At 40.3% G+C, this 22,761-nt stretch overlaps 1 protein-coding gene across 1 annotated transcript in view; it reads left to right on the plus strand.

Moving 5' to 3' along the window:
- AMOTL1 (angiomotin like 1) overlaps positions 1 to 22,761 on the plus strand; it is a 171,581-nt gene that overhangs the window by 10,604 nt on the left and 138,216 nt on the right. Inside the window, exon 2 of the mRNA XM_011926574.1 lies at positions 12,794 to 12,932. Coding sequence (XP_011781964.1) covers positions 12,848 to 12,932 — 85 coding nt within the window. The 5' untranslated portion in view covers positions 12,794 to 12,847. The remainder of the gene's footprint in view (positions 1 to 12,793; positions 12,933 to 22,761) is intronic.

The raw sequence follows: 22,761 nt of genomic DNA on the forward strand, positions 1-22,761 counted from the left end.
GAGGCGGAGCTTGCAGTGAGCTGAGATCCGGCCACTGCACTCCAGCCTGGGCGACAGACCAAGACTCCGTCTCAAAAAAAAAAAAAAAAAAAAAAGTCCTTTGCTTAAAATCTGCAAATCCTTTGCAGATAATTCCAACATCTGAGTCTCTTCAAAGTTGGCATCAGTTGATTGTCATTTCTCAGAAAAGTTGTATGTTTCCTGGTTCTTGGTGTGATGAATGACTTCCACTTGTACACTGGACACTTTGGGTATTATTTTAGAAAAAGCTTCATACCACTTAGATCTTTTATTTTTAGTATGCAGTCACCCTCTTGGGGCTTAGAGTGTAAGTTCTAGTCTACTTTTGTGAGTTGTAGTTCCAATGACAATTTGTTTTCAGAGTTCTTGCAATGCTAATACAGTCTACCTTGTTTTTCTGCTGCTATTTGGGCTCCTGCTTTATTACTGCAAGTGCCTCATGGGCTGTTTGGTGGGTATGAAGGAGGGGATGGGTCCTGTTCAGGTTTGCTAATGCTTCCCCTGAGGATGGATTGGCCTACCTGTTGTCTTGGGTATGGGATAGGTACCCTACTGATGGTGATGCAGATGGAGCCCACCAGCATTCTGGTATTGGATGGGGCTTGCTGATGTTGACACTGAAGAGAGTGGGGCTTGCCAGCATGTGTAGGGTGGGGAGTGGTTCAGTCTGCTGTGCTACTATTGCAGCTGCAGGCAGATCAGTCTCTTGGTCTTGCTGCAGCTCAGCACGAGGACCAGAGGATTATTTCTCTGGTAGGATTCTTCTGGGCTCACCCTTTCCCTGCCTTTGGCCAGAGACAGTAGGCTTTTCATGTTTGTTTTTCTATTCTATGCCTGTTGGTGGTTTGGGGTTGTAAGCCTCCCTGGTGCTCAGCGTGGGATATATGGGAGATAAAAAGAAAACCCAGGGAACTCACTATGGTGTCTCACATCCTGAAGTCCCTAGCCAGTCAACTTTCTTTTTTCCATCTTTCAGAGTCCTTTTACAATCATCTGTTGAGTTATTTCCAGAGTATTTACTTATATTTAGAGGAGAGGAAAGGTAAAAGTGAGTCTGTAACATCTTATCGCTCAATAAACTTTTACAATTGAAAATGGGAAGAGACAAACAATTTCTGGCAGGAAAAGCAATACGAGAGGGGAAGTCTAGTCATACTAGCTAGATAATTAAAGCATGTCACAAAATATAATTATTAAAGTACGGGTACAAAACTGTAGAGATCAGTGGGAAAAAAATAAAGAGTCCAGAAAGAGCCAACAAAAATGGCAATGTGGTGTTTCAACCCAGTGGTATTGAGGGAAAGGACATTTGGAAAGGAAAGTTAAAGCTGGATTCCTGTCTCCAAATAAATTCCAGATGAATAACAACATATATTAAATATAAGCAATAAAAATAATTTTTCATATTGGTAAATTATGTAATAATCTTGAAGTAGAAAAGAACTTTTTAAGCATGGCTCCAAACTCAGAAGCTATACAAAGAAAAGACTGATACATTTAATTACATAAAATATAAATAAAACATATGTGATGAAAGTAGTATAAATGAAATCAGAATACAATGATAAATAGAAAAAAATCATTTGCAACATTTATGCAATGGAGCAAAATATACTTTAAAAATTTTAAATAGTACATTCAATACAAAAAAAGAATTTGAATAAAAATGGGCAAAGTACATGAACAGGCTGCTCAGAAGAAAAGAAATAAAGATGGCCAATAAACATATGAAAGAAAGATAAACTCAGAATTTAGAAAGCACAAATTAAAACAGTGAGAAAACTTTCTTCTTTTAATTATTTAAAAAATTACATATTTAATAAATATGCCTTGTAAAACTATGTAAAATATATGGTGTTAATAAAGTTTCCTTCTAAGCTTCATAGTCTCAAGCTTGAAATCTCACTGACTTCCCTAGAAGTATCTCTATTAAAAGTCTGCTATTCTTTCAAGGTCTTTCTCTATGTGATTAAAAATGTGCATGTGTATCTTTCCTGGACAAAAATTGGATCCTCTTTGTAAATTGTTTTGTACCTGGCTGTTCACAATTTACATGTCAATTTACTGACTTTTCATATCAGTTCTTATAGAGTCATTTTATTTGTTTTAATGGCTATGTGAGATTTACAATATAACTATACCTTACTTTATTTATTGACAGTCATTAAAATGTTTTCTTTTTTTATTACAAAAAATGTCATATTACATATATCTTCGTATGCACTTATTTTGTCATTGCTTTCTATAGGATAGATACTTAGAAGTGAAACTGCTAAATCAAATGACATATGAATTTGTATATTAGAGGATGTGAGGATGTGCCAAATCGCCATTTAAAAACTATTTTTAGCATATTTTTCTACCAAAGTATGAGAATATCCGTCTCTTCAAATAGTCACCATTTCTTATATTAATCTTTTAAAACATTTTGCCAATGTGATAAGTGAAAAAAAAGATATCAAGATTGTTTTAACTTGACTCTTTGAGTGTTGCATTGAATATCTTTTTATGCTTTTATAATTCATATTTTTTATCTATTGATTATCAGTTCATAGCCTTATCTAGCTTTCTGTTGATTGTGAGTTTCTTATTGATACATAGAAAACTTTTAAAATATGGATATTAATCTTTTGTATACATGTTATAAATTTTACCTTTCATTTCCTTATTTTTATTTTACTTTTCTTTATTCTGTCTTTCTTTTTAGAGAAAATTTAAATTTGATGTAGCCTAATCTGTCTAAAGTTATTTTGTGACTTCTAGATTTTATGTATTATTTAGTAAGATATTTCCCATGCCAAAATTATAAAATTATTTCTTCTAACATGCTTAGTTTTATTGTGAAGACTTTAATTCATCTTTAATTAATTTTTATATGCTATAAAATAGGAATCCACTTAATAAAACAAATAGACAATTGTTCTAATAATTATCTCAATACTATTTATTGAACAGTGTATCCTTTCTTTCCACACTAATTTGAAATGCCAATATTTTCATATACTACATCAATTCTATTGATTATTTTTTTGACTTCCTATTCTGTGCTAACAAATTATTTATTTATTCCAGTAACAAGATCATACTGTTTTCATTACTTTAGTTTTATACAGTGTTTTGTTTTATTATTTGGGAAAAATAAGTACTCAAGCCCTGAAACTATTTTTCTTTATCAGAAATGTCTATGCTAGAGTAGAGTGCAGGGTGTATGATAAAAAATTACTTAATAAGTATAATGTACATTATATGAGTGATGGCTATCCTAAAAGCCCTGACTGCACCACTATACAATCTATGCATGTTACAAAATTACACCTGTGCCCCATAAATTTATACAAAAAGAAATTCTAGGCTAATAATCAAGACATATTACTAAGACAAAAAGCCAGAGGGAAAATGTGTGTGTGTGTGTGTGTGTGTGTGTGTGTGAAAGAGAGAGAGAGAGAGATATTAAAATATTTGAAAAAGCATAGGTAATATTTGGAGGACACATAAAAAACTGCAATAGTTACCTCTAGGGAGTGGGACCATTGGGAATACTACTGATGAGTGAAACTTCTTACTTTGGATAATTCCTCACTATGTATTCTTTAAAAAAAAAAGTATGCTTTTTTTAATAATTAAAAACAGTATCTGGTTTTCTGTGATGGGAACCCAAGTCTATGTAAGGGCACATCGTGTGTATCACACAATATTTCTCAACTGTGGCCCCACATTAGAATTAGTTGGGAGGTTTTTAAGAAATACAGGCACCCAAGGACCTGCCCCAGAGTTTCTGATTTCGGAGTCTGAGGGAGGGCCTGGGACATCAGCATATTTTAGAAGTTCCCCAGACAGTTTGAATGCGCAGCCTCAGCTGAGAACCACTGCTGTAGATGATGTGAGACTTAAAAGGGTCCCCAGAAGGCCACTGTACTGAGGTATTTTCAGAATATAATTACTTGGGGATGTGATCAAAAGTAATCCATCACTTCTCTGTCAACCTAAGTCCTGCCTTGAGATTGAGAGCAATCAAGTCCAAGGGGAGATGTGGAAAAGAACTTTGCTCAAATATGTATGAAAATATCCCTTTCTGTGGGAGGCAATTGTATTAAAAGGTAGATTCACTTAGGCTCCCTCAGCATATAAAGGATTCTTGTAAACTAGTCGTGACCATGAAAGGTGCAGGGATCGCATGGAAAACCAGAAACAGCGAAACAGCTGCACCTCAGAAGCCCAGACTGTGGCTGGTACCGGAAGGTTCTACCAGAGCTCCAGGAATCACTGTTATGTTGAGATCTCTCACAGGAGCCTTTCAAACGTCTTTCATCTGGAGAATCACTCTGTTAAAATGAAATGGCTTTTGGAAACCTGATGTGGAAAATGATTGAGGAGGAGCTATTCCAAGCCACATACCTCCCTCACCTAAAACCCCTCCCTGAAGAAATCTGAGAAGTGTCTGGAAACCCAATATTTGTAGCTCTCTCCTTCCCTCTCTGTTTTCTTTTGTGAGTGTGTCTTCTGGTGCTTCTCCTTATTTGCTGATTCTGCCTCTATATTCCTGACAGGGGATCTGATTGGCCCATCAATTGTCCGCCCTGGTTGAGCGAGATTTTCCACACCAGGTGACTACACAGATGGAGTCATGTGTCCATTCCTGGTCAGCTGGGCTAAAGAGGTGGTGGGGAGCAGAAGAAGAAATAGGGTGCCTGGGGATTGAAGGAGGAGGGTGTGGGTAAGGTAGTTTCCCTTAGAAGAGAGAGTGGATGGAACATAAACCATGATTAACCTGTCCAGGCCAAGCATTAGGTCAGCCTTCAGTGAATATTGAATTGGAGGGTGGATTTAAACAGGTGTGAAACTGCTTAAATTAAAGTAAACATGCTAAAGGGAAACCTGTTGAGAATATGTAGAGATCTCTGAATGCAACATCTCCAAAGGCCTTTTCCTGGCTGTAAGAATCTAGGCTTTTAAAAGATCTTAAGAGCCTAGGAGGTCAGGGGAATAAAATTCATTTTCCTCTGCAATGGGGTCTGTACCATGTGTAGCTATTGAGCTTTTGAAATGTGGATAGTCCAAGTGGACATGTGGCATAAGTGGCATACGTGAAAATAGATACCAATTTCACTGATTTCAAAGCTTGGGATGGAAAAACATCTAACATTTTCAATAAAAATGTTTTATTCTGATTGCATGTTAAAATAGTGTTGTGACTAAAGTGGATTAAATAAAGCATATTATTAAAATTAATTTCACCTGTACTACTTTTTTTAAAAAAATGTGGTGTTATGGATTGAATGTTTGTGCTATCACAAATTCATATGTTGAAGCCCTAACCCTCGAGGAGATGGTATTTGGAGGTGGGGCCTTTGGGAGGTGAATAAATTTAGATGCGTCTTTAGGGTGGGCCCCCATGATGGAATTGGTATCCTTATAAGAACGAGGAGAGTCCAGAGAGTCTGTCTTTCCACTATGTGAGAACGCAGGGAGAAGGTGGTCATCAGCAACCCAGGAAGAAAGTCCTTGCCAGGGAACAGAATTGATCAGGACCTTAATCTAGAATTTCCCAGCTTCAGAACTGTGAGAAATAAATAATTGTTATTGAAACCACACAGACTGTGGTATTTTGTTTTAGCAGTTGGAGGTGACTAACACATGTGGCTATTAGAATATTTAAAATTATATATGCAGCTCACATTCTCTTTCTAATGGACAGTGCTGGATTGGATGGCAACTGTGATGCTTTCCCCTGTTCAGGTATGGCTGTAAAGATCTATATATTAACAACAGCCCTTTGCTGTGGGGCCCATGTCAATATCCTATTCTTGGCTTATAATCAGAGAGCTGTGGCAGTTTATCTTACTCTGGCTCTTTGTCTCTTTGCCTCACAGACTTCAGCCTAGCTCCCTCTCTCTCATAGAAACACTTAATCCTCTGCTGGGGTTTCCCAACCTCCCACACCCAGGTGGTATTGTTTATGGCTCCATCTTAGCAAGTCCTTACAGAACCTTCCTCTGCCTCTACACCTCTGTTGCTCTTTCCTGACTAGTTTTTCCCCTCCCTTTCTAGAACTGGCACATATCAATGGATTCTTGTTTGCACTCTCACCCATTTTTTACACATCTTTTTTTTCAGAGAAGTGTTTTCTAGCCAGCAGCTTATCCTTTGAGATAAATGTTTCCTCACATGTTATTCTGTTTCCTCATGCAATGCAGTCTGCAGATGGGACAATGTCACTTCCAGAAGTGTATCTACTTCAAGTGTTAATAATGATAATAATAGAAATAACTGCCATTGTCATTTACTGAGTTTTTATTTCTGGGCAGGATCTGTACTAGGTACATTACAGATATTTCTCACTTAATCTTTACCATAGCCCTACAAAGCTTGTGCTATGATACCCTATTACTGATGGAAAAAATTCGGATGGGTGATGTTATATGCCTTGCTCACAGATCATAGATCCAAAATTTAAAACCAGATTTGTCTCCAAAGTCCTTGCTCTTACACTACATATATACTGCCTCTCACATATTATATCACTTCCTAAGTTAAGCAAGCAAGTTGGAATTCAGTGCTGCATAGCAAGTGAGCTCTATAAGCAAATTTACTGAAATGATAACAGTACTATGTATTTGTGCACTGTTTTGATGATTTTCCAGTTGGCATCTGATTTTCACAAAATTCAAAGATGGAAGAATAAACTTTATGAGTTCTATTTCATACCCAAGAAAAACTAAGCTCTGGGGAGATAAGGTGATTTGTCCCAAGTCATTATGTTAAAAAGCCACAAACCAGACGAAAACCCAGTTCTTTTGAAATATTTATTTTCCTTTTTCTTTGCTCATCAGTGTCCTTGGGCATTGTGCTGCCTAATGGCAGAAGTTAATGACAAATCTTTCATTATGATTGCCGATTTAACCCTGCTTTATGTGAGGAGTTTGCAGGCATAGACTCACTTGAGTTTCTCAGCTGTCGGTATGTCAGTCTACTTCATCCAACAAGAATTACCTGAGCCTGAGTATGGCCATGCACTGTGCTAACAGTGGGAACAGAAGAGTGAACAAGATGTGACTTTGTCACGAGGAGACACCTTCTAATGGGAGAGTATTATCCTGCAATGGAAAAATCATTGTCCTAATGGAATATAAAAAGCTGTGAGAAGCACAAAGGAAGAAAGAAATAAGTCTGCCTGGTAGGGTTTCATGGTAGAGGAGATTTCTGAGTGTAGTCTCAATGGATCTACTTCAGAGATGAAAAGCCTGAGTCGCTAAGAGTTCTGCAAAGGACCTCACAATTTTGAAACTTCATTAGTTTCCTAAAAATATGCTTGTTGCCACATCTCCTTAGAGAGAAGTAGCATAAATTGTTTATTGGAATATTTAAAATATTGACATCAATAAATTCCCCAGCAGCTTCACAAATAGTCTGCTCAGTTGGACAAACCAATCTGAAATAATGCTTTCCAAGTAACTCAAACTCTCCAATTCTACAAAGCCAGTAAGAATTCTTGGAAACAAACAAGAAGCCTAGAATAAGTATCTCAACTCTCTAAACATCAGCCATTTTAGACAGAGGAGGAGTCTATCCCTCTAGCATTTCATGTACTTTTATTCATGTAAAAAGGTATTTTTTTTCTCACAGTGTATACCTAGAATGTTTTTCTCTTCCAAACAAGTGTAAGATTATTGTAGGTGCCACTGAATTTTATTACTTGAATATTAAGAGTGAAGATGTAGATTCTGATATTTTTGGAACTATTTGGAGTTAGAAGGAAAATAACCTTTCAAGCTTAGAAATGGAAACTTGTCAGAACCAAACCCTTGGAGCAGCCCAAGAGGAGACTTCCCTCCATTCTACTGTGGTCCACAGGCCACTGATGATTGGGATTTTTGGGTAGCTGACATCAATTAGACCTAGATCCTAGATAATGGAGATCTTAAGTATTTCTGGTGGAGAAGGAAGATCCCATTGTGTGACCTCTTCCCTCTTGTGCTTCAGTGGGTTGTTTGGTTTGTCTTCTGAGTGTGACCAGAAAGATTTACACCCTCTACTTGCAACCAAGATGGAATATTTCTTCTGATTCCTGACTCACTGAAGAAGGAGGTCTAAATCTGCAAGGTTGGAGAGCATCTTTCCTTCAAGCAGCCTTTGAAGGACAGAACAAAGGGCAGGAGTTCCGGGAACAGCTCAGCAGCACTGAGGATTGCTGGTGAATATTATTATTTTGTTGAGACTCTAAAAATGAATTGTTTCACAGAGGCGTTCAAAAATGTAATGGGCTACCTGGGGAGGGGGTGAGCTCCTTATCACTGGTAGTATTTAAGTATTGGCTGAATAAGCATATACTGGAAAGTCATGCATAAGGTAAGAGTTGAACTAAAGTCCCTAACAACTTCCAGATTTCATTATTTGCAGATCCCTGGTTTACCCTGTGCATGCGTCTATGCTTGTACTTAGTATGTTGTTCTGTAATGGTACGTTCACATATGTGTCTCCTCCTCAAGTTTGAAAACTACTTGAAGAAAGATACAGTATTTGTTGTTTTTCTATTCCATGTGTTTAGTGCAGTGACTAGTACCTAGGAGACACCAAGTTAGTATTTATCAAATGAATGAATGAATTCATTTTTGTATGTCAGTATATATACATTTATATATATCCTGATTTGTAGTGTAAGTTACCAGCAAGTACACTTGTTTGCTGTGCTAGTGTTCATATGCATTAGAAGCAGGGGTTGCTTGAATCTGAATGATGGAATATGCTACCTGATTCCCCAGACATGGCACTTCTAGTTAATTAATTCCTTCTCTACAGATAGGGTCATATAGAGGCAGTTAAGGCATAGTCAATGTATGACTAGGGTTTTTCTGAATTTGTATTTCTAGATCAAGTCTCCAGTGCCAGAAATGGCCCTAGAACTGGTGGTTAGAAGTCCCAGTGTGACTTGGCTGCATTAGGTGGCAGGTGTCTCCTGTGGATAACCAAGAATATAGATTCATCCCAAGCTTGGGGAAGGAGGCAGGAGTGTGAGTGGCAGGGACTCCAGTGGCATGCTGGGTGGAAGGGCAGGTATGTAAGCTAAAGTGTGAGAAGAGGTGGGGGAATCTAGGCAAGTTAGACCAGATGAGGAGGCCAGAATGGGGCCAGGAAACAGAGGCAGATAGGGTGTGGTTTTGAGATGGAGAAATTTCCAGAGAAGCTGGAACCTTCCAGAGAACCTCACCCATTGGGTGAGGTTGCAAACAGAATACTTTTCAAAAAGACATGTTAAGCTGAAATACACTTGTGACAAACAGCACTCTTCATTCACATATTCATTCATTCAGCAAATCTATATTAAGTGCCTACCTTATGAGGACATTGTGCAAATGTTAGGGTCAAATAAAAATAAGGTAGGATCTTTGCTCTCAAGTGCATAACTATGAACTAAACTATAGATATATTAACAGAAAATTGCAATGCAGTGTGAAAAATGCTATAGTGAGGTAAGCACAGAGAGCCTGTGGGAGCCTCTGAGGAACACATAAACAAGTCTAAGATGAGATGTGAAAGATAAGTTGGAGTTAGCAAGGTGAAGAGGGTGGGCAGAAAGAACAGTCTTGCTAGAGCTCTAGGAATGGGTGAATATACAAAAGACTGAAGAAGGGAGCTTATTCAGGGACTGCAAATGCCTTGTAATAGTTGGGCATTATATAACACGTTAAATAGTTCAGACTTTCTCCTGGGAACAATGAATTACTAGAGTATTTTAATCCAGAAGTGACATGATCAGATGTGTGCTTTAAAAATACTACTACAACTAAATTGTGGAGAATGGGTTGGAGAAAATGAAGACCAGGGACTCACCGAAGTTGTCACAGTGCTCAGTGAGAGATGATGGCAGTTCTCAAAGGCTGAGGCAATGAAAATGGAGATGGATTAGTGAGACATTTAAAAGAAAGGAAAAAGCATGGTGATCAGTTGGATGTGAGATGTAATAAGTCGAGGATGGCCAAGTTTCTGGCTTGGGCAGCTGGGTAGATGACTCTAGAGGCAGACCCATAAAACAGGAGGCTGTGTCAGTTTCAGGAGAGTTCTGGTCTATGGGTTTTAACAGGAGAGTTAAACCTTCTTAAATCCAAAGGTCTGTTCTGCTGGTCTGTCTCACACCACTCTATCAGTGTAGACAAATCTCCTTTGAGAGCTTTATGAGATCTAAAATCTGGGTAGAGTTCTCACCCACACTGAGCATTTATTCATCCATTCAATCAACCAATATTTATGAAGTGCCAATTATGCATTCATAGTATTCCAGTATTCCATAGACCCCAATGTCCATCTATGCAGGTAGTTTAGTTCTTAAAAAGTGATTCTTAAAGACGGAATTACAGCTGTAAGTTTTTGACAGTCTTTCCCACTCACCCACCCCAACTTATCAGGCATATTAGTATTTGTGCTGTCATTGGCTGATTCAGCGTAAAATATTTCTTCACTTCCTGTTTCCATGGTTGCATTATGCTTTTTCATTAAATTCTCAAGGATGCATTACATTTTAGTTTCTTCTTCATGGACTTTGTCTATGGCAGCGTTTTGAATTGGATGGAGGTGAAATACCCAATAGAAACTCTTCAGTGAGTTATTTTATATGGCCTGAGGCCTGAAAACTCTTTTCTAGGCTCCAGAGTCTCCTGAGCAACTCTGGGGCCTCCTGTGGCTCAAGGAAGGTGTTGGAATTTCAGTAACAGGTGTGATGGATCAAAGCCTTCCTCACAATACTTGTGTTTGATGCCATTTCATTTTATATTTAGTGCTTGGTTTTCCCAAGCTGAAGTGTGAAATTCAAGCATCAGAGAAACCAGCAGGGGTTGCAGGTTGAAGTTAATAAAACACTTGCCATGAGCCTATGTAGTTCAGATTAAAAATCATGGATGTGAGAGCCTAACCTCACACATCCGTATCATCTTGCAAATCTGTTTCCTGGAATCCAGAGGGTACCTAGGCCACTGGGCCAAGAGAGATGGGGAATCTACTTTGAAAATCACTCTTCGGTTAATCACTAAAGCTTATTTTTGTCAAACAAAGCTCTTGGAATCTCTATTTCACTTCCCAAAGATACTGCAAAGATTAATGAAGTGATTTTGAATTACCTGTTGTAAATAAGTGTTGCTTTTTAAGGATGTAGTATTATTGTTAATATTATTTCATAATCAGCAAAGATATAAAATGTTGGATATTTAGTTCAGTTGATTAAATGACGATACCAGTGTGATTATGACCCAAGATTGGATTTCTACTCCAGATATGTTTTTGTTTTGCACAGAGAACGTGTCTTGTTCAATGGCAGACTACTTCTAGCCTCAATCAGCCAACTTTTGTGTGTTGATGTCTCAGTTGGCTAATGGATAAATAATGCAGCTTCCTCAATCCACTGACATGGGTGGATAGGTAGCCTTTGTATACAAAAGCATACTATTATAGGTTGCAAGTCTGGGAAGCCTGAACAGGTCTTTGCAAGAGGAAATTAGCCCAGAGAAAGTAACTGGTTTGCCCAGAGTCATCCAGTTAGTGCAGAGTCAGGGCTAAAATCTGGATTTATTGATAAGTCCAACATTCTCACCATTGCACTGTGCCATATTCACTGTGGTCTAGAATTCCCTTCTAAAATTTTTGGGTACTTGGATTCAACAAAAATTGCTAGAGAAGTAGTACCCAAAAAAGTACACTACATTCTTTGGTACTTCCTAGTATTTTATTAGATATTGTTATTTGTTTGGTGCATCTCCCGTGAGTATCATATTTTTCTAGGCAGATAGCCAAAAAACAAGTCAATCTACCATGTCTGCAGTCTGGCAGGCAGCGCAGGAACCCGCAGGGCAACTCTGAACAGCATTCTAGAGACCAAATCAAGCCAGCTGGGCTGACTACAGCAAATGATGATTGGTGCCTATCCTAGTTAGGCTGACAGGACTTCTGCTATGTGGATGTCCCACTTGCTGCATTCACAGATGCGGTGAATCAGTCATGTTCAATTATTCAACCACTTTCATTTGAGAACCTGCCACATACAGAGCATTATCAAGATCTCTTTGTCATATGGGCAAGAGTTTGGCCCTGAGTTGTAATCAGCCCAGGTACAGTTTGCATATAGAGAGATTCGTCAGGCTGGCCTTCTCAGAGGTGGCCGATGGAGTGGGAATGATCTTTTTATGAAAGCCAAGAGCCCCTGTGACTGTGCCTTTCTATCACAGTTTTCAAGAGGAAAAGGAAAATTGGTCTCCATGGTCCCTCTTGGCTCTGAAGTGTTCTTTTAAAATAATATTTATTGCATACCTTTTTGAGATTACAAAAGTGATACATGTTCATTGTTGAAAATGCAGAAAGTTACAAAAAAGATAAAAAGTAGTCATAATTCTAATACAATGAAAACTGCTTCTAACTTATTAGTTCAAATTTTTTCAGTCTGTTTTTTAGGCAAATAGAAGAGTATATACCTTTGAAATAAAATTGAGATCCCCCTATATCCTGCCCTGGAATTCTAGGAGTCTATAAAGTATGCAGAACTAAATAGTAAATTTCTTGCTCAAAGCCTGGCATATAACAAACATTTGTTAACTGAATGGTGAGGAAATCTGGTTTGTGGGCTTGAGCAACTTAACACTCAGGCCATGTCCAAATCTAGACAACAAGCTTTGTGTGCCAAAGAAATGAAATGAGCTAGAAACTGACCACTTTCCTTCAAGAAAGCTTCCCTTCCCCAAGAGAACATCAATGGTAATTCACATCCCTTTCTTATATTCATTATTTATTTCAGGAGATTGCTTCCATTTGATCTGAAAGCTACACATGCAAGGGACTTGCTGGAAGCATGGACCTCAGTGAAAAATGGACTTTGGAGGAAGGAGCCTGGTTATCCCATGCTGGAATTCATCATTTTGCCAACACCAGAGGGGGTATGACTCTTTTTGATGTCCCTGATAGCATGGTACTCTTCAGCGTCTGCACCTCATTATGTCAATCCACTGTACTCAGTGTGTGCCCATGCTGTTTGTCTTTTCAAGAGCAGCTGAGTGGAGAGGAGAGGGAATGGACTTTGAAGTCAGACAGACCTGGGTTCAGATCCCAAATTCACTATTTATAAGTTTTATGGCCTTGAGAAAATCTGTCATTCCCTGGGCTCTAACATGGAATGCTAGAGTAAGAATGCCCACTTTGCAGTGTTATGAGGACCATCAGCCATCATTTAATGAGCTCTTGCCCTGGCCAGGTGGGAAGCTGGTCAGACATCTTTGAGCACCTAACATGTGTCAGGCACTCTGTTCCTGTTTTGCTCATCTCTCGTCTCAGCAGCCAGCAAACATTCAAATTGAGGATAAAGCAACCAGTCTAAACAGAGTAGGTCAGCTCTTTCCCTTCTTTATGATGATTCAATTAATGTGACTCAGCATTAAATGATGGAGATATTGTTACTTTCCTGGAGCAGAGCATACAAATGTAAGAACCATACCCTGACACAGAGCTGTGGTCCTCTGTCAGGTCTAAGAGTCTACTCCCTTCTCCATCCCTCGAATCTCATAGAGACCTACTTTGATGGTAGGAGCCATTCTATAAATGGACGATGAAAGGTTGCTGAGGTTAATGCACTCACAGATGTTTTCACAAGGATATGTCTCCCATTTGTTTGTTGTTTATTCATTTATTCAGCAAATATTATTGAGAATCTATTTTGTGCCAAGCACTGGTAATACAAGAGTGAGAGCAAGACAGACATAGAGAACAGCAGGCTATACTCTCTGATGTGCCCACCTCTAAAACAGGGTAACCTATATGGCAATAAACATTTGCAGACCTTCTGCACTACATCAGGGTATGTCTTCCAACCAAGACTGCTGCACACAATGAGATAGTCTCCAAAAGGAAGATGGGAAGCTTTGAGAGAGGAAATTTGGATGCATTCCACCCAAAAACCACCTGTCATTTGTTCCTGTCATACTGTTGCCCTAGCCACTTTTTAGAAGTTCTTAAGCCAGCATCTCTTCACACTCTATGGAAAAAAAATGAACCACCCTAGTTCAACACATAGCCCTTCCAGATCTGACCTCTGAATGCCTCTCTAGATTCATCCCCTGCTGCCCATCACTATTAGCAACCCTCTCCCTTCTCACTGTGTCAGCCTCTTCCTGAATCCCTGAATACATCCTTCCCTCGCACATCTGTGAACCCTTGCAAAGACTGCTATTATCATCTCTCTTCCACTTGGCAAGTTCCTACTCATCTTTGAAGCTTCTGCTTAAGTTGTCTGTTCTGGGATCTCTTCCTGCCACCACCTCTTACCAACCCCCATCCTGGTGTGAAGGAGAATCTCTCCTCCCTTCTCAGTGCTGCCATAGCCCCTGCAGATTTCCATGTCACAGCACGTATCATCACTCTGTATTGTGCTTGTCTGCATCCTGAACAGCCTGTGTGCTTCTTGAGACAGATGCCTTGTTTTATTCATCTTTGCACCCCTTTCACTCTAGCATGGCAAATTCATGGTGTATATTTGATGACTGGCTGGCTGGGTGGCTGGATGGATGAATGAATGAATGACAGTTGGGGCCACATCCTCTGAATATCTCTGCCTTCACTGAAAGCCTTTTCTGGCTGTGGGAACCTATCTGATTATACAACTGCTTCTGGCACCACCACATCACTTCACCTTGCTTTCAGCACACCTATAGCATTTGATTCAATGGCCCTAGGCTTGTTACCAAAGTTCCTAAAGGCAGAGGAGAGAAAGAAAGTGTGGTTTTCCCACTGGTGCTTGGTGCTTTTGTAACCTAGCCGATAGAATCATCTATCAGAGCATTTTAGAACTGAAAGAAGCCTTAGGGATCATCGTAACAAAGGGGTGGCTAAAAACTGCACACTGTGACCATCTCCACGCTCTGCCTTATCCCTCTGTGTGTTTACCATGTCATCTATCTGCAATCTTTGGGGCAAGGCTGGAAAATAGGAAGGGAAACCAGACCTGTATCTAGGTTTGCCTAAAGGGAAGCACTGCTCTTGGGTAAGTGTTGAGCTTCTGGTGCTGAGGGAAAAGCTTAGTTCTGGTAGGCAACAGATACCATAATAGCTGGTTCCAGTTCAGATAATCAGTCTATATCCTGCAAAGATGAAGACATCCAAGACAAAGTAGGGCAGTGTTGCAGTAAGTGGGTGAAGCACAGACAAAAGGAATCAATATGGCTGAAATTTGGAAATCATTGTGGGCAGCTGATATTAGTGTGGTTCTCAGAGGCCTGGGTTGAGATCCAAGAAAGGATGGAATGGAATGTCCAAGAAAGGTGCAGGTCCTCAGAGGACAGAGTCAGGTGCCAAAATGGGAACCGAGTGAGGTCTTGAAGTGGGATGAGGAAACTGACACTCAGAGATGAAGTGTACTGTGCCAGAGCTAAGTCAGAAATGGATGAATTATAGAAAAATATTCTAACCATTTATTAGGTATATAATATTGCCAGATGTCAACTAAGCCTTTTTTGTATAGATATAGACTATCTCAATTAATTCTCACAACAGCTCATGATTTCATGAATGAAAAAATTGAGCCTGAAGAGGCTGAGAAACTTGTAAACATCATTCTGCTCACAAATGGCAGAGTTGGAATTTGAACCGAGATCAGTCCAATCCTAGCCACCCTGAGCAGGGCCAGAAAATAAACAGTGCTGTTGTAACATGTGCATTCTCATTCAAGCCCACAGCAGGGCTCTCCCCTACAGCCATCTCAGCTCATGCATTGCCAAGGCCTTGACCCACCTACTTCAAAGCACCTTTCCTCGACATTCCATTTCCCCACCTCACCTCTCCCCACCACTGGCTAGTGCCAGGTATTCCATCTATAAAGCTCAATATGGGCTGGTGGGGCTTCCATTTCTAGTAAGGAACCAGGGAAAGCCCTGGAGTGTCCAAACCTCAGGGTTTTGTTGTTGGCTTCCTGCAGTCCTCAGAGAATTTCATTATCTGCCAGGGAGGCTCTGTCATCCTGTTGAGTCATAGGCCTTGAGGCAGATCCACACAACATCTGCCCTTGTATTATCCTCGGAACATCTCAGGCTGCAATTGGGTAGGAGAGCTTCCAGGAAGCTGGCTGTGGAGAACCCAGGATGTTTGGGGGTGATAAAGAGTTTCTGAAGGAAAGTCCCTCTTCCACTCCTGCTTCTGACATTCCTAAAAATATTCCCAATGATCTGGGCCAGTGGGTTTTCAAACTCATTTTAAAGGTCTGGAGCACATTTTCTAAAAGAAATCACATGCAGCTCCTGACACATGAAACAAAAGGGAGACAGTGTTTGGCCACCGTCGCGTTTCTGACTGTTGCATTACAAGTTGATTGGGCTGTTCAGTCGCTAGCCACATCATGTATGTGGGGATTTGGTACGGAAGGGGAGTTCCTTCCCATCAAATCTATAAAATATTTCTTCTTCCTCTTATAAATGTGCTCACTCAGCTGTTTGGGAATCTTGCTGTCATCCACGCTTCCCAGGGAAGTCAACCTGCTTAAGCTCCTCTTTAGGGGAGAGGCAGGAAGTCTGGGAAACACGGCCTGGCAGCGTGGGCCAGGTGCGTCATAGAAATTCAGTGGTACTGTTCCCATTATGGTTATATAAACAGGAAGGAGCAGATTTCCTTTCTGAAGCCACTCAGGGTCAGGGAGAGTTTTAACACTGGTCAAGGAGGAAGGAGGCAACCTTTCCTGACAGCAGTCTGTGTGCCAAGTATTGCCATGTACATGATTTCATTGTATTCAAACCCTTATTGAAATCTTGTGAAGTAGTTAGTCTTATCTCCATTTTGCAGATGAGAAAACTGAGTCTTGCAAAGGCAAACTAAGCTCAGCTCAGGCAGCAAACGGCAGCAGAGCTCACATTCACTCAGGTCTTTGTACTCCAGAGCAGCATTCTATCCATTTCACTCCTGTCTGTCAGCTTCTAAGGGCAACATTACTCTGCATCTCCACCTTTCTGAGAAGTTTGATCCTTTTTGTCTATTTTTCTTGCATACTCTATAGTAAACAGATGCATATAATGGAATCCATTATCCGTGATCTCCTACTGGCACTTGTTTCAATTAGTTTCTTAAAGTCCATCATCTGTTTTAACTCTTGTTTTACAGAGGAGAGCACAGTCTAAGCAGACCAGGACACTTATTAAAGACTAGTGGCAAAAACAGGGCTACAGCCAGGTCTCCTGCTTCTCCTTCCACCACCCACACTATGCTGACTGCTAAGGCAATAGCGTCTTGGGAAAACCACTTTTCTGTGAAAGAAGAGAAGCCTCTGTGTGGTCCAAGAAGACTCTATTTGCAGCTCTGAAAGAAGCAATTCCCCCTCAGGCCTCTGCCTTAGATGCTGGGGTGGAAATATAAGATCATGGTCTCTGCATTTCAGCAGAAACTCACATTTATCCTACAGATGTTGTTTTTTAATAGTTTGGTCGTAGATTTCAATTGCAGCAAGTGTTTTTGTCCTTAATCTTAACACTGGGTATTTTGTCTGATTTCACTCAATAGATCTGAGTGTAAGTCGAAGTGTATGATTTTCCTCTGCAGGGACCTTTTCTTGTAGGTATTTTTGGAATCGTTCTTTATTCTGAATCATGTCCAAGTACACCTTCTAGCAGCTTCTTGGCTCAGCCAGGTTTTATTTCCTTTGATATGATATTGAGTGAAGATGCTTTTAAATCTGCATCTCTGGACTATACTTGGTAACAGGAATCTGGTGGGGAAGGCAGTGCAGGAGCAGGACAAATTTAATTTATTTATATATTTCCCAAAACACCTTCCTTTTGTTGGTATCATCTCCTGCATTGATATTTGGAATTTTTAGAGGACATATTTAGCATTTTTACCAAAATGAATCCTTGGCTTCCTGTCAGAGTTAATTTCATTTTATCTCTTGGTTGTAGGCCTTGAGGCAGATCCACACAACATCTGTATTGTTTCTGCTTAGGATAATGAATTTTTTAGGTGAGATATGGTTAATTATTCTTCCTATGGAGCCCACTCCTTTCTTCTGGAAATTACGAAACAAAGCAGTTACCTGAAGACGGATTTTCATTTAAGGGAAATAAAACAACTGTGTTTTCTTTTTCCTTTTCATCAAGTCTTATAAAGAAGTGGAGTTGTGCTAAAAGGAAAAACTATTAAATCCTAGAGAACAACAAATGCCCATTGTGCCAATTCAGCCTGGAAGCTAATGCTTCAACCAATCAATTGCAAATTTCATTTTGATGAAACCTTACTGATGGGCATGTGTTTGTCCTTAGTTTCACCTGTTGGCTTGTCCTAGGAGGCGCAGATAAGAGACAAGGATAACAGAAGAGAGTCATGCTGAGCTCAGGCAGCCTTAGCCCCTCTTCCCTCTAAATCAGTCCTGCCCACACTCCCCTGGGAGAGGAGGGGAGGAGGAGCAGGTATTGCTTCCCCGCTGTGCTCTGCTGTTAACTAGCAGAGGGCCTCCAGGAGATAGAAGGCTACCTGCAGAGAAGATGATCAAAGGGCAATACCAGGAAGGAGAGGAAGGCAGAGAGATGACTCAGCTCAGCTCACTTCTTTCTGTCTTTCATGCTTGAAATTGGTGATTTCCTTGGGGGCTGGGGACGGGAAGGCCATACACACATCCTAGTGGGCCCTAGCTACTGTCTTAACTTGTTATTATGGCATTTGTGCAGCTCTTTCTTGCAAAGAGAATTAATAGCACACTTTGGCGGGATAAAGTTTCTCCCCATGTGGCATTTAGCCCCTCAGCCATCTCTTGGAGGAAGAAGCATATCTGCGTGAGACTCCGTCTCTTTCTCTTCTGGACACGATCAAGTAGCTATGTAACCCCTGGGGGCCCCTAGAGTGAGAACAGCCCGTAAAGGCCCTTCTGTTGGCCGCTCCTCCAAGTAGATCCCACAGTCAAAGCAGACCCTGCCACCTCTGCAGCAGAGGCTGGGCAGGGGCTTGATGGCATTCCCAGACTGCTACAGGGCAGGTTCCTGGCTCACAGCTGGAGTCCCTGCACACTAAGCAGAATATCTGTGATGGGCATTGTACCCTAAAAAAGTATGTAGAGTGTGCTTTTAGCTCTAGAAATGTAGCTAAGATTACCTTTGATCCTGGTGTTATGTCCAATGTTACTATATAATCATACCTCATTTACTGAGGAAGGAGGGAGATGATTGAGTTTTCCAGATAACTGAAGTATTACGTTACCCTTTAAACACTTAAATTTTGTTTAAGATTTTACTGTTTTCTAATGGTTGATAAGACTTTTCTTCTATGACTTTTTAATACTTTCTTGCCTTCCTAAACAGAAAATAGTCATATCCCAGCTTATGTTTGGGAGTGGAGAAAAATTTCATTTAGAAATTTTTGCCTTTAATTTGGAATCCATAATAATAGTATCCAACTTGTTTAAACAATTTGTATACGCATTTGAATATGCCTTTAAAAACTCCTACTAGGACACATAAGAAGTTGTGGATGGTTTTTAGTTTGCAGATAGAGATTACGAGAGGACAGGAAAGCAGACTTTTATTTTTCAGTTTATACTCATCTATACCAAATGTTCTTTCCTTTACAGTAAACACATTTTGTTTATATTGTAAAAATAAAGTTAAAACATTTACAATAATATAAGGAAAGAAAGAACATTAGAGTTAGGAGTTGGGTTCCCAGGCCAGCTCCCAAAAGCCCATTCAATTCATGATATATCATGGCAATAGTAACAGTGACCAATACACACCAGGCCCCTGTATAATCTGTTTCTATGGTAAACTTCCTCTTGAGCGTCAGAAATATTTCCACCTTGTCATTTGCTCCCCACACGTCCCACCTCTAATAAATATGCTTCCCTAGAAACAGAGGCAGGGACTCCCTCTTGCTGTCTGCTGGGACCATGGCAGCAGAAGGCCCACCTGTCACCTGGGACGAAAAGCAGAGCAGTCAGGCATGCTCTAGCCCTCTATGCGGGAAGAAAATGAATATATATTTATTTATGTATGTATTTTGAGATGAAATCTAGCTCTGTCACCCAGGCTAGAGTACAGTGGCACGATCTTGGCTCACTGCAACCTCTGCCTCCCGGGTTCAAGCGATTTTCGTGCTTCAGCCTCCTGAGTAGCTGGGATTACAGGCACCTGCCACCACACCCAGCTAATTTTTGTGTTTTTAGTAGAGATGGAGTTTGACCATGTTGGCCAAACTGCTCTTGAACTCCTGACCTCAGGTGATCCACCTGCCTCTGCCTCCCAAAGTTTGTGATTACAGGCATGAGCCACCGTACCTAGCCAGAAAATGAATATTTATTATGTACCCACTGTGTGCTAGACACTGTGCCTGGTCTGTCTCATACCTTACCTATTTTGCTGTCCTAACAATCCAGTGAGGTGTGGATTATTGTTAGGAAACTGAAAATGCCCCCCACCCAATAATTCACAGAGCTGAGATACAAATCTGTAAACTAGTGCACTGTTCATTATAACTCAGTGACACACCGGCAGAACCAGTTCTTTATAAGAGACCTATAAAAGTCAAGTGTGGGTAGGCACTTTGGACATTGCCCTGAGATTCAATAAGGTCTGTCATGGAATCCCTTATTAGAGGGGCACTGATCACCTTTGTATCCGAAGTGCCTAGCACAGCGCTGGAAGCATGGTAAATTTCCAATAAAAGTTTGTTTTATTAATATGAAACATTATTGTTGGCTCTGTTCTACTTCCTAAGATAGAAAATTGGAATCATTTACTTTAGAGAATTTTCAACAGCAAATACTGAAACAAGAGAAATGTCTTCTCATTAACCCTCAGTTGATTGGGAAATTCAAATAACTAAGGTGCTGTAAGGATAGTTCCTAGTTTACAAGTCATCCATTAATGTGAACAAATTGAAGGCAAGTCCATTGTGAGAACAGTTTGGCAGGCTCCAGAATCTAATCACCCTGTGGAGCACTGGCAACATCTTCATAGGGGTAAACCAGTTGCCAGCTCCAAGTAACCAACTTTCAAGCCAATTCTTGGAACGCAAACTAAAAGTTGGAGACAATGAACATTCCCCTAATGTAAACATACTCTGCGGTTAGTATCTTCTTTCAGTAACTCAAAAGTGTTAAGGGATATAAAGAGTCCATTTGTGTCAGCTGTAAAGGAGCATGGCATCCAATATTAACTAACATTTATTTGACTTTTACAGTGTGACACTGTCTCTCCTAGGGGCTCCAAGTGCATTAGTTTATTGCACTCTCACCACATTGGTATGCTAGCTATGATTATTATCTCCAAGTTTACACAAAGCTAAGATGGAAAGAAATGAAGTTACTAGTTAGTATTGGAACTGGTATCAGAACCCAGGTCTGGCTGATCCCAAGGCCCTCTATAGGCCACCTCTCTTGAGACACAAATGTTATTTGCTTCTTGATTCTATGGGAAACCAGAGGAGACTGATTCTGCAGACAGCCCGTCTGAGCCCATCCACTCATAAGATCAGCAGGTCAAAACCTGCTGTTAGGACCTAGGACTGATCACTGGCACTGGCAATGGCAAAGCCATTCTTGACCTTGACAAGAGCTACTCTGGCAGAGTGAGGTAGAAATCTGTTTAAGCTGCTTGTAAGAGCAAAATGAAGAATGGTTGCTATCAGTGTAGATAATTATTTTAATGAATTCTGTTGTAAAGGGGAGCTGAGAATTGGAGTAATGGCTGGAGATATGTAGAGTCAAGAAAGGATTTTTAAAAAGACAAGATCATAGTAGTATGTCTGTATACTGATGGGAGTGATCAAGGACAGATGAAAATACTAATCCAGGTGGGAAGAGGGAAAAGCCACATGAATGGGATCCGATTCATACTGGAGGCCATAATGGCCTTAGATGATTCATCCATAGCAACAGGAGAGCAGGAGGGTAAATAAACAGGCAAATGCAGAGTGATTGCTGGGCTGCACTAGCTCCGTTTGATTTTAGTGGTCATGAATTGAAAATAAGACCAGACAGCATAATTTTGTGGGTTTTTTTTTTTTGAGACGGAGTCTTGCTCTGTCACCCAGGCTGGACTGCAATGGCGTGATCTCAGCTCACTGCAACCTCTACCTCCTGGGTTCAAGCGATTCTCCTGCCTCAGCCTCCTGAGCAGCTGGGATTACAGGCATGTGCCACCACACTTGGCTAATTTTTGTATTTTTAGTAGAGATGAGTTTTCGCCATGTTGGCCAGACTGGTCTCAAACTCCTGACCTCAGGTGATCCGACCACCTCGGCCTCCCAAAGTGCTGGGAATATAGACGTGAGCCACTACACCCAGCCAATTTTGTGCTTCTTCAATCATGTTTAGCTGGGTGTAGATGGGAAGAAGGTGGAGTTATATTTTACTAGGGTTGTGTTTTTACCAGGTAAATAGCATGGTAAGAGAGCAGAACATGGATTTGAAGGTGTAAGTGAGACAGAAATAATAATGAAACTGGAAACTAAAGTCCATAAGGAAGGAAGGAGGGTCATGAGGAGAGTGAGGGGCAGAGAAAAGGTCATGGATAAGTAAATTATAGATGCTGGTGGGGTCAAGGACACATTGGATTAAAATAACAGAGGGGATGAGCTGGAAAGGTAGGAAAGTGGATTGCTTCACATTGATATTATGACAGCAGGGGGCTGGTGTGGTTGCAGCACGTCAAGAAAGGGATAGGATGCAGAAGAGTTGAGAGATTAGAGTGTGACTATGTAGATGGAGAAAAATAAGAATAATCACAGGAATGATACTGGGAAAAGTGACAG

This window comes from Colobus angolensis, unplaced genomic scaffold, assembly GCF_000951035.1.
Source record: "Colobus angolensis palliatus isolate OR3802 unplaced genomic scaffold, Cang.pa_1.0 Scaffold7, whole genome shotgun sequence".
Lineage (NCBI taxonomy): Eukaryota > Metazoa > Chordata > Mammalia > Primates > Cercopithecidae > Colobus > Colobus angolensis.